Source organism: Gracilinanus agilis, chromosome 2 (genome assembly GCF_016433145.1).
Source record: "Gracilinanus agilis isolate LMUSP501 chromosome 2, AgileGrace, whole genome shotgun sequence".
Taxonomy (NCBI): domain Eukaryota; kingdom Metazoa; phylum Chordata; class Mammalia; order Didelphimorphia; family Didelphidae; genus Gracilinanus; species Gracilinanus agilis.
This window is the reverse complement of record NC_058131.1, coordinates 474249112-474261494: the sequence shown is the minus strand read 5'-3', so window position 1 is coordinate 474261494 and position 12383 is coordinate 474249112. Positions and strand designations below refer to the sequence as shown.

General features: G+C 42.7%; 1 protein-coding gene and 1 non-coding gene across 2 annotated transcripts in view; one reads left to right on the top strand and one right to left on the bottom strand.

Annotated features, from left to right (window-relative positions):
* Positions 1-4217: 4217 nt before the first annotated feature.
* LOC123237780 (synaptojanin 2 binding protein) overlaps positions 4218-12383 on the bottom strand; it is a 30432-nt gene continuing 22266 nt past the window's right edge. Inside the window, exons 3-4 of the mRNA XM_044664910.1 lie at positions 6867-6962; positions 4218-4918 (exon numbers count right to left, since the gene is read on the bottom strand). Of these exons, the coding sequence (XP_044520845.1) occupies positions 4778-4918; positions 6867-6962 (237 nt within the window). The 3' untranslated portion in view covers positions 4218-4777. The remainder of the gene's footprint in view (positions 4919-6866; positions 6963-12383) is intronic.
* Positions 9623-9725, top strand: LOC123238406. The gene has a single exon (XR_006505592.1). It is a non-coding gene; the product is annotated as a U6 spliceosomal RNA (small nuclear RNA).

The following is a 12383-nucleotide window of genomic DNA, read 5'->3' as shown; positions in this document are numbered from 1 at the left end:
TTAAAAAAAAAAATGATGGATTAGAGCCATAGGATGAACCCAGACTAAGGATGGAACTGACTGGGGTGGGAAAGCTTACTCCAGAAGCTCTGGGGCACAGCCTACAGCCTCATTCACCAATTGAGGTCATTCAAGGCCAACAATCTGGAACTTTGAGTACAATCAACCACCTCTTCAGAGCTGAAAGTATATTTAGATCTCTGATCACACTGCACAGGTTGCTGAGGCAGTACTCTACCCCCAAAGGCAAATTCTTCAGAGGACGCAGGGGCTCATACTGCACCCCAGGGACAGGGAGAAAGCTCAGTCAAGCAACTTGTACGAAAAGTTTATTTTGAGTCTTCCTGGACTATCTCAGTCTAAAGTGCTCTCTGCAGCCTTGGAACTCCTATAGCAATTGTGGCTAATGTCATTCATCTGGCAATTAATTCAGTGCAACTTTAGGACAGTACTGTCATCCTGGACCATTATTGATGGCTTTTGCTGTTAATTTTTCAGATGGTTTTCTTCCATGTCGCCAACTAGACCAGAAGTACCTTGAGGGCAGCTCCTGTGTCTCTTTACAATAAAGACCCCATCAATCAATCAATACATCAAGGATCAGTGATTTCCTCAATGAGGGGACTCTCAGACTGCAAAACATCCATAGCTCAGGAAATAGGTTTTATATAGTTACCTTGGGCACAAAGACGTTGTAACTTGGCCATGACAGTACCAGTAACAGAATGTGAGCATTTAACTCCAAGTCTGCCATTTTGTCAACCATGGCATGCTGTTTCTCTTGCCCACTGGAAGGGTTCAAGAAATACTTGATACAAAATGATAAATGTACATACAAATTTTCAAGTGATAGCTATTGGCTTATCATTTCTTTAAAAATATTGATAGTTCACAGTACAATGTATATGCAGCCTAGCACGGACCTCCAACTTGCTTCCCATTTCACCTGGCTATCCACATTAGCCATCTCTTTGTTATCCATCCTGCCAACACACTCATTTCCCATCCCTACCACCCCCTAACTTCCAACCTTTTCACTTTTTTGCTTTGAGAACATGAATCAAATCAATATTACCATTGCTTCTGGAAAGGAGGTGTCAAGTGGTAGCACCCCGTATGGCTCCACTCGCCATCTCTACGATGTACCAAACCCAAACATTCTTCCTTGAAAACTCTGTGTGTTATCTCCTCCAGCTTCTAGAAGATAGGTCCTACTTTATTTTTATACTTGAATCCTCAGTTCCTAGCAGAGTGATTGGCACATATACATGGATTTAATAAATACTTTTCATTTATGCCTTCAAATTCCAAACCTATCTTGCATAGTCATATCTCTTTCTAGGCTTTTAAAGTTTCCCATGTTCTCTTCCCCACTATTTTACTTGTATCTTCTATCCATCCTTTAAGGCCCAGCTCCATAAAGTTCTCCAATTCAGTGATCTCTCCTCTCTACTGAATTTTTTTTTAATCTGTACTATCTGTCTTAATATCAGTTCTAAGAAAGAAGTGTGGCAAGAATCAGGCAACTGGAGTTAAGTGACTTGCCTAGGATGACACAGCTATAAAGTATCTGAGCTCAGATTTGAACGTGGGGGGGGGGGGGGAGGGGGAGGATAGCTGGGTAGCTCAGTGGATTGAGAGTCAAGCCTAGAGACAGGAGGTCCTAGGTTCAAATCTGGCCTCAGACACTTTCCAGCTGTGTGACCCTGGGCAAGTCACTTAACCCCCATTGCCTAGCTCTTACCACTCTTCTGTCTTGGAACCAATACACAGTATTGATTCCAAGATGGAAGGTAAGGATAAAAAAAAGAAAAAAAGATTTGAACTCCCAACTCCAAGCTTGGCATTCTATCCACTGTGCTATCTAGCTAGCTATGCCTCTGCTGAACTTCTAAATCACCAATTGATCAATCAACCAACAAGCTTTTTGTTAAGAGCCTACCATATTCCAAGCATTGGACTAGACAATGAAGACACAAGTATAAAGAATGACTTTCTCACCTCAAAAGTATACAGTGCCCAACAGTATATAAGGATTTTGTTATACTATTCACTGGCACTTATTATTTACTGCCTTTCACTGCTAGTTATCTTCTAATGTGTCTAAACTTCACCTTCCCAGTGAGAAGAAGCTTCTTGAAGGAAGAAACACGCTTCTTTCCAAAGCTGGGACAAAGCCATCTCTGTAACCCAGGCGGGGTTTGAAAATGGTGTATGTGTACCCACCAGAAGCTCTTAGTCTTAAAATACACGTCATTTATCATAATAAGAACATTCCTTAAAGAGAACTTTTTAGCATTAAAAATATGTATATTTAGAAACAATAATAGAACGCAATTATTGGCAGTCCCCTCATTGCCTTGAGCCCTGAAACACAACAAAGCCTTTACAGCAAACAAAGGAGATAGGTCTAGTCATCCACACCAGGGGAAAACAGAGTGAAAGAAAAAAGCAGATGACCCAGATTGCCACAAGCAGCCGGATGGAGATCAATATGTATATCTTGGGGAGGTCCTGAAGACAGAAGATGAACTGAGCCCCATATTAAGAACTTGAGGTTAGATAAGATCTTATCAGTGCTCAGGGCTGGGATTTCTATGAGACCAAGGGCTCAATGCCAATCAAGCCCATCTCTTTCACAGTCACATGCTCCCAGTGATCCCTTTGGAAGAATGAACATAACAAATAATGCAAAGAGTGACAGAAAGATGCAGAACAGGCGGTTACCAATGCTACAGAATGGTGGCAAGGGGTCATGCCACAAGGTCACTGAAGGCACCAGGGAACCGAGAAGGAGGGAGGAGAGCGGCCACACAGTTAGAAGGAGACACATAGGGATGGGCAATCCGAGAGGCAACGCCCGGTCCCCAACAGCAGCAGAGAGACCTTCAGCAAGCTGGGAGAGAAAAAAGAGGAACCACCTGGGAGGAGAGGGTGAAGGAATCCCTTGGGGAAGTGCCAACGCTGACCAAATCCTGGACCTTGGCTTTGGACCCTGCCTCTGTTGTCTGTACTGCCCTTCAGATAGGTTTCTCTTATCAGGACAGGGTGGCCTGAAGGAGAGCTAGATAAAGCTGGGCTAAGAGGCCTTGCATCTCAATAAATATTTGTTTACTGGAAGAAATTTCCTGCAGACTTCTTTCAGGGGCTGCCAGGGGGCTGGTTGATAGGCATTCATGTTCACCTAACACAACTGGATCACTTACCTAGCTAACTTAATCTCACAGGGGATCGCAGGATGAAAAGGACAATTTTTAGTAGCCCAGGAGGCAGGTTGCCCCTTCAAGCTCACAGACCTTTCTACAGCTGAATGTACAGGCTATAGTGACATGGAACCCCAGAATTGAATGCTGATGGAGTGGAGAATGCTAATTGCTGTGTTTTGGCACAGGACATGGATGTACTATCCAAGATGGAAAGAGGGAAGAGGAGGGACCTGGGGAGAGACCTCCTTTACCTCTTGCCTTGCTCTGAGGAGCTTTGCCTAGAATCATCCTGGATGCTTCTGACTTGATCTCAGTTCTCAACTTCACAGGGCCATCATCTGGGCTCAAGCTGGTATGTAAACAGGCAACTGTGCCAACAGTGAGACTCTGGATGCTCCAGAGGGGCCAGGACTCAAAACATGTGGGGACCAGGAGAGTTTAGGGTAAAGGGTCTCCAGGCAAAGTTAAGAGTATGAAGACTGTGAGAGAGAAAGAACAAAGAGAAAGGAAGAAAGGTGTGTGGGGAATTAGGGTGTTCTGTGGGAGAGGGAGACAGTTAATGTTTTATAAATTATAAAATTTTTTAATGTAAGGTCTTGGACTTTATTTTTGCAAAGATTTTTTCTGAAATGCCTATAAATTAAAGGGGGAAAAAACCTCTCCCACATGGCTGTCATGGGAAAAATATTTTTCTTGAGAAATCTCTGACTAGTTCCTTCAGCTTCTTCTCTCTCTAGGCCCCTTCCATAGTGCCCTCTCACTATGAAGAACTAAATGTAAGCCCAGGGCAGCCAGATGGCACAGTGGATAGAGTGCCAGGTCTAAGTAGAGAGAACTTAGGTTCAAATCTGACGTCAGACACCTCCTCGCTGTGTGACCCTGGGCAAGTCACTTAGCCCCATTTGCCTAGCCCTTGTCCTTCTGTCTTAGTGTTGTTACTAAGACAGAAGTAAGGGTTAAAAAAAAAAAAAAAAGCGCAAGCTCTAACATCAAAAACCTAAAAACCACAAAGTATTTTGTCTCTTTAATTCTCCATAAGGCATTTACTATCATCATGTTTTTCAATGGTAAAAATGGCCCCCTCATTCTCCTTTGTTCATGTAGGCACCTAGGTTTGTAGACAGGAAAAAAGTGAGGACCAAAAAGAGTTTCCAAGTAAGATCACTAAAAGAGGAAAATCCTTTTTTCTCTTTCTCTCAGCTACACAATTGGCCTTGAAACAGGCCAGGCAAAAGGAAAGGTATCACCTTGGGTGAGCAGGTTGGCAGGATTTTCCTAGCTGGGGGACGAGGCCCATGGCTGGACCGCTGGTTACCCTAATGAATACCCATCTCTCCCATACCCAGGACTCTCTCCTTCAGCTCGCCAACCCATTTCCCACTCCTCCACCCTCCTCGAAAGAAAGACAGCTTCTCAGTAGTTGGACAAGCCCTCCCCAACATCAGTCCAGAACAGAACAGTCCATTCGTTCTCTTTAAATCATGTGGTGGCTCTGTACAGAAGTGGATAGGTGGGCAGACAGAGAGAGGGAGAAAGATCATCGGGGAGCACTGGGGGGAAACAAATTCTTATCACAGCCGCTGCCGATATCTCATGATGACCCAGGCTGCTGCCAAGGCAACAGCCATCAATGGCACCAACACCATGGCAACGGGGACGCCACTTGGTTCTCCTTCCCCTCGATGGCCCAAGGGTCCGTTCTGCACCTGGACCTGGAAGGGAAAGAAGAATATTAATCCAAGTCAGCCAGTATTTCAGAAATACCACCAAAAGACACAAGCACAAAGCAAAGGCAAAAAGGTATGTGTTATTTGTGCTACAGCTCTTGGACAGGGGTTTGGGTGAGAGGGCTCCACCATGGTTTTGCTGAAGAGTGGAGGTGCTCAAGGCCCCCCTGGAGGCAATAGGCCTGTAAGGGGTTCATAAAGCTCAAGGCTCTCCCAGGAGTGATGATCCTAAAGGCCCTCTAGGGCAGAGGGTGGAAGTTACTAATTCCCTCTGGCACCCAGGGCTGCTGTGAGAATTCAATCAAATCCCAGATGGCTCTCTCCTCAGGAATCAAAGTTTGGTCTTTCATTCACTGCCTAAACTTCTCTTCCCCCAATTCTCAATACATGAAAGGAAGACAAATCCACATAATTTCAGCAAAATAAATGATAAATATAAAATAGTCAAATTCTAGGTTAATGAGTTCTTATAGCTGCTTTCTCCTATAGCTGAGTGACTCCTTTGTAAGATATACCAAATACCTCAGTTTGGTAGTTCAGACTTATCTAACTCTCTGTGATACCATAAAAAGTTTTCTTGGCAGATACTGGAATGGTTTGCTATTTCCTTTTCTAGTAAATTAAGACAGACAGAAGTCAAGTGACTTGTCCAGGGCCACATAGCTAGTGTCTGAAACTGGATTTGAACTCAGGTCCAGGTCCATTGTTCTATTCCCTGAACCATCTAGCGCTCTCTCTCTCTCTCTCTCTCTCCTTTCTGTGATAATAAAGGACATCAATACCCATTATTGACCTCTCAAACTTCCCAATCCATTTCCCATTACCTGACCTTTCCATCTCAAAGACACAGGGATTGTCACACCCTTGACCTCACCACTACTCATGAGCCTTCCATTTCAAAAATTGACTAATACCTCCAAAAATACATTTATCAAATCAGAATTTCCTGTTTATCATTTCATATCTCCCTATGCCATATTCCTCCTAAAGACAGTCTTTATTTTTTAAAACCTTACCTTCTGTCTTAGAATTGATACTAGATATTGGTTCCAAGGCAGAAGGAGGGGTAAGGAGTAGGTAATTGAGGTTAAGTGACTTGCTCAGGGCCATAGAGCTAGAAAGTCTCTGAGGCCACTTTGAATCCAGGACCTGCTGACTCCAAGCCTGGTGCTCTATCCCAAGCTACCTAGCTCCCCAACCCAATATATTCCCCATCCTCGCTAAGAATTCTAAACCCTTCATCCCTCAAAAATCTTCCAAACCATTAAACTGCCAATCTCACTTTACTCCTTTGCCCTTGCTGATCCCATAATTAATAAGTTCAACTGTATTCGTCCTCTCTCTAAAATCCCTTGCCCCCAATCTTAAGAACTTTCTTGCCTTGCCAAATGCCAACTCTGGATTATCCTCACCATCTATCACCTCTCCATTTTTACTCACAAAACTGGAGGATATCATGTTCACCTGGCCCAAAACAACCCCAAATGGGGTCACAAAGAGTCAGATACGACTGAAAACTAACAAAAAGAGTTTGACAGCTTCAAAGGTCCCTTCTGTTTCAAATTTACAATTCTAAGTTATCAACTCTGCAAACTGGCTTCCAACCTCATTGCCTAACTGAAATTACTCTCACCAAAGTCACCATGATCTCTGAACTGCCAAGCCTGATGGCTCTGTCTTGGGAGAGGCTTGGAATGTGGCTGAATCTAAATAGCTAACAGTGTCCCAGATGGCACTTGGAACATCACAGACTACAGGCTGCACCTCAAGGGACTTTAAATACATGAGAGCACATCAAAACCCTCCTCCCTACACTCCCACTTATGACCTAGAAAAGATAACAGGAGAAGGAAAGGCTGGGAATTTGTATGGATCTCCAGAAAGCCTGATCTTTGAAAACTGGCTTCAAACCCACAGACAGAGGGATGCCCACCCTATGCTGCACTTTCAGAGACACGGCAGAACCAGCATTTCGGAAGAGGTCCACAGCATCTTGATGCAGCAAATTCTTCAGGTCTTGGCCATTCACCTGCCAAGAACAGGAAGGAAGAAGAGAATTTAGAAGCAAAGCTCAAGTAAATCCACCCATCAAGTTTATGAGAGGTCCTCAAAACACAAATTCCTCAAAGGAGATTCTATGGCTAATTCACAAAGCAGGCTTTATAAGGAGGGCAAGAAATGCATACAGGGTAAAGAATACACAGACCTTGTCAAAAATTTTCCATGGCTCCCTACTGCTTCCTGAGTAGAGGCCAAACTCATTTTTTATGAATTCAGGGCCTCCTCGACTTGGTGCTGTCCAATCTTTCCAGTCATACTTAACTTGGTCTCCCATTACTACCATTCTTGCACTCTGTGCCCCTGACAAACTGGACTACCCTCTGGCTTTCTGTGGGTCCTCCTACCTCCAGAACTAGGCTCACACTGTGCTCAGTGCTTAATGTGCCTTCCCTCTTCCTCCTCTACATAATTTCTACCCAAATCAAGTGTCACCTCCTCCACGTGCTTCCCCAATCCCTTTGCAGGCCAAGTTCTTTCTCCTTGGTCCTCACCAGGACTCAGTTTTAGACTCTCCAGCATTCAGTGCACAGGGTCAGGGGTTGGTGTTCCCCCACCCCCAGCTACCAAGAAACAACTGAAGAAACTGCTCTGTGACTGAATATTACTGTGTAGTGAAATAGAACAAATACAAAGAGTCAAAGAAAGTGAAGAAGCTTTACATGAAATGATATAAACCAAAATAAGCAGAACCCAAAGAATGGTTTATAAGACAATCACAACAATCTACAGGAAAACAACAATAAAACAATTTTTAATTCTGATCAACACCCCATTCCCTAGTAATGGTAAAGCAAGCTTCCTGCTTCTCAGTGAGAAGTGGCAGGCTATAGGTGCTGAATGAATAGACATTTTCGGCCATGACTGATGCATAGATTTGCTTTGTCCAACTGCATTTACTTGTTACTAGGGAGGGTTCGTTTCATGGAATGAGGGAAAGGGAGGAGGGGAATGACTGGGAAGTAATAGCAATCAAAAAGATCAATAAGACTTTTTTTTAAACCCTTACCTTCCATCTTAGAGTCAATACTGTGTATTGGTTCCAAGACAGAGGGTTAAGTGACTTGTCCAAGACAAAGGATTAAGTAACTTGTCGAGACACAGCTAGGAAGGGTCTGAGGTTAGATTTGAACCCAGGACCTCCCATCTCTAGGTCTGGCTCTCAATCCACTGAGCTACTCAGCTGCCCCCTTTCCCCATCCCCCCATAAGACATTTTAAAAAATGAAAGGTAAAAGGTGCAGAGGAAAAAGTATAGTGGACCAAAAAGAGTGAAAAGTGTGATGAATAAAATTCTGAGAGATGGGGTTCTGGGTATAAAAAAAACAACTGATTGACTGGACTAGCAATAACCAATAAATTAATGGTCAATGATCTGGGTAATCAAAGACAAAGATTCAAGGTCCTGGATCACTTTAAATGCTCCAGCTCTCCCTGTGACAGTTCAGCCCTCCCCTGAATTAACTGTTGAACGCTTGATGGGAAGTAGGCTAAGGGCTCTCAGCCCTTCCCAGGTTACTTCAGTTGGGAGTGGGGGTCATCCAGGAGTGAGACCAGGTCAGGAGGTGGCAGCCGCCTTCGGCCCTATGATCAAAGAAACCCGCCTGCTTCTGGGCAGCTCTCACCTCCCTGATGCGTCCCCCTACCTCTCACAAATGGGTACAGGGACCCAAGCTCACCCCCAGGAGTATCTGGTTGAGGTTATTTACAGATTCCCAGTTTAGCAGATGTCATAGGGCATTTCTGGGGCTGTCAGGGAAAGGGCAACTGTTATGGGCAGAGAAGAGAATATTACAAATTTCTATCAGTCATCAAATGATACAATATTAAAATGACCCTAACCAATACATTGCATCTCTCTAGGGTTAGGTTTCTTCATGTCTTCCTTTTTTTTTAAAGCTGAGAAGTATCTAAGGTCACATTGGAACCCAAGTCCTCCCAACTCCAGGCCTAGTGCTCTATTTACTATACTACCTAGCTGCCCCAACACTGTTTTTAAAAAGCAGTACTAATAGATTTATTTGTTTGAGAATAGAGACTCAAAAAGTGGATTTTAGATCTTTGAGGGGTAATTATTGCAAGTAGATCATGAATCCATATTCAATGTTAGCAAAAATACCTTAGGTAGACAGAATGAATAGATAATGTCCCATATATAGTTTTCCAAATGCTTTTTTGATTAATAAAATGCTAATCCAGTAAAATCGTCATTGAAGTCATAGCAGCCTTCTGTCATAGTAGGTTTTCTCAAATAAAAGATACTAAAAAGGTACTCTACTTGACAAAGGAGTTGAACATAGAACGTATTTTGCTTCAGCTTCAGTTATTAAAAATATTTACAAAATGAATTAATCCCCTAATACACCGAAGTACAAGGGTTTAAAAAAAATGAATTAATCCCCTTTCCTGCCTTAGTAAGCATAATAGAAGGAACTTAATCAAACCCTTTTAACAACTGAGGATCTGAGGCTTGTTATTCATTTAAAATATAAACTCTCCCTATATGATAGGCTATCAGTAGATATAGAAAATATAATAAGAGGAACTGAATGTGTCCCTCAGGTCATAAATGCCAGAAGTTCATTGGTACTAAATACCTGAAGTGATTTCATTTTCTTGCCCTTCTTGAGGCTTGCTTTGGCAGCACACATATGAAAATTATGGCAATTCAGTGAAGATTAGCACAGTCCCTGCACAAGGATGACACACAAATTCATAAAATATTCCATAGAAAAAATAAAAATTTCTTGCCCTTTACATCTCCTCATCAGAGATTAGAGCAAAGGTAAAAAACAAATCTAGGAAGGCTTGTTGTAGACCAGTGAATTAAATGTTACATGGTTTTAGCTGTTGATGCCATTTTACTTGGCCCTGAATGGTTTCTCCTTTACAGATACACATCAATGATTGTTCTATCTCCACCTTTGGTTTCTATGCCCAATGGGTACTATACAGTACTGTCATCTGGGCACATTTCACCATCTAATTCACTGTATTTTATAATCTTGTTTCACAGTATAAAATTTAGCAGACTAACGACCTGGTCCCTCTGTGGTATTAAAAGGCAAAAGGTTTTGTTAAAATGAAACCATCACCAATAGAATAAGTTCAGTCATCACCTTTCAATTGATAAAATAAATGGAGATCTCATAAAAGTCTGTTAAGTGACCTTGTCCTTGTAGCCAAACTGTAGGAGACATCTCCTAGAGAGAAGCTTCCTGAGTGACCTATTACAATGTTTCCTAATCGAATGACAGCAGTGTGGCAGAGTGAATAGACTCTTATATTACAACAATGACCAATATGAAAGTGTGGTTTGCATGATAATATATGTATGGCCCAGATCAAATTGCTTGCCATCTCCAAGGAAGGGTAGGGAGATGGTTTGGATCTTATAATTTTTGAAAATCTTTGTTAAAAATTATTTTTACGTGTAATTGGGAAAATAAAGTATCTTTGAATTTAAAAAATAAATACTCCACTGGTAAAATCTTATTTATACTTAGAGTTGTTCAAATATAAAGCTTTAATTGTCTTAAAAGAATTGGGCATGGTCCAGAAAGCTCACAAGATAGAAATGTTTCCCCAAGAAAAACCACCTTTTCTTTGGGGAAGGGGGGGGCAGTCAATGCATAACAACAATTTTAAAATATTCATTATTCTAGTAGATAAGGGAGAATCATCATGTTGCTTTTTAACCTTAGGAAATGGAACTATGATGAAAGGTAGACATCATTTAGGTAAAAATAGAAGAGGTTAAAGTCAAGCCCAGAGGATGTCAGGAGATCAGATCAAGATCTCTTATTGGAAGCCCATAACTGCATGCCAAGGATTAAAAATATTGAAGGCTCCAAAGCACATAACAAAACAACCAAAACCCACAATAAAACCACAAAACAACAAAATCTATTGGAGTGAAAAAAGCAGAGCTCATCAAAACAAGGAAGGAAGCCACTAAACTAAGAACAGGGAAGTCCAAAATCTGACAGATGGGCCAAGAAATAACTGGAAGAATAACAAGCAAGAGTTACATAGCTAGGGGATGGGGCAACAAGGTGCACAGTGGCTAGAGGGCTGGGTCTAGAGTCAGGAATTTCAAATCGGGCCCTGGACAAGTCACTTAGCTCAATTTGACTCTAAAATAAAATTCATAGCCAAGAGGAAACCCTTGGAATACAGCAAGGTAAGCAAAAGAAAGTGTGGAACTACTCCAGTGGTCATGGCACAAAACAGGAATAGGGCAAATTATACAAGAAAAGTCACTATACTGTCTATATATGTGGCACAGCAATTCTACTAGTGGGCATATATACTCCAAAGAAGCCAATGCCAAAAACAAAGGTTCAATATATTCTAAAATATTCACAGTAGGACTCTTTATGGTCATAAAGAAGCAGGAACAAAGTGAGTACCATGAGCATATTCAGGGGATCACAGGGTTCATGGAAGGAGTCAAGTACAGAAACTCTAGAAAAGGCAGAAGGGGGCAAGTTGTGAAGGGCTTTAAAAGCCACCCAGAAGGGTTTTCTATTTAACCCTGAAGGTCCCTGGGAGCTCCACAAATTTTGGAACAGGTTGGGCGCCAGGCATCAGACCTGAGTTTGAGGAAGATCGCTTTGCCAGCTGAGGAGAGATAACCGGATGGCGAAAGCCCTGGGATGGAATGACCAGCTAAAAGACTATAGCAATAGTGGGGATGAGGGGGAGAACCATGCATTTGAATGGCGAGAAGGATGTGTTTGGGAAGGATGCTGTAAAGACAGAACTCTCAGACTCAACAAACAGACCAGATGTACAGAGTGAAGGACTAGGAGGATCTCAGTGTCCCCGACAGTGACTGGACAATCTGAAGAGGGGAGCACTGGAGGGGAATGATATCCAAGAGGTCATTTTGATGCTCAGGAAGTTAGGGGTGAGTATACAGATCTGGAAATCAATCATAAAAAGATGTTAAATGAACCAAGGGAGATTGTATAGAGAGGGAAAAGTGGAGAAGGTCCAAATCAGACCTTTGGGGCCGCTCACAGTTAGTGCATGCCCTGAATGAAAATCTAACAAGAGACTCAGAAAGAGCCATCCGGCAGGAGAAAAACCAGGAAAGAGAGGGACACTCAAGTCTAGAGGGGGAGAGTAGCTGGGAGAAGAGGGATATCAAAGGGGTCAGATGACGCAGAGAGAGTAAGGGCAAGAACCGAGAATAGGCTGCAGGGTTTGGTGGTGACATTGCTGGCACTTTGCAGAGGGCAGCTTCAGCTAAGTGCTGAGGCTGGATTGGCAAGGGCTTCAAATCAAGGGAGAGGAGAGGAGATGGAAGCACCAAGGGTGAATGGTTGGTCAGAGTTTTGCCATGAAGGGGAGAGATATAGGCTGATGGAGAGTGAGGACAGGTTTAG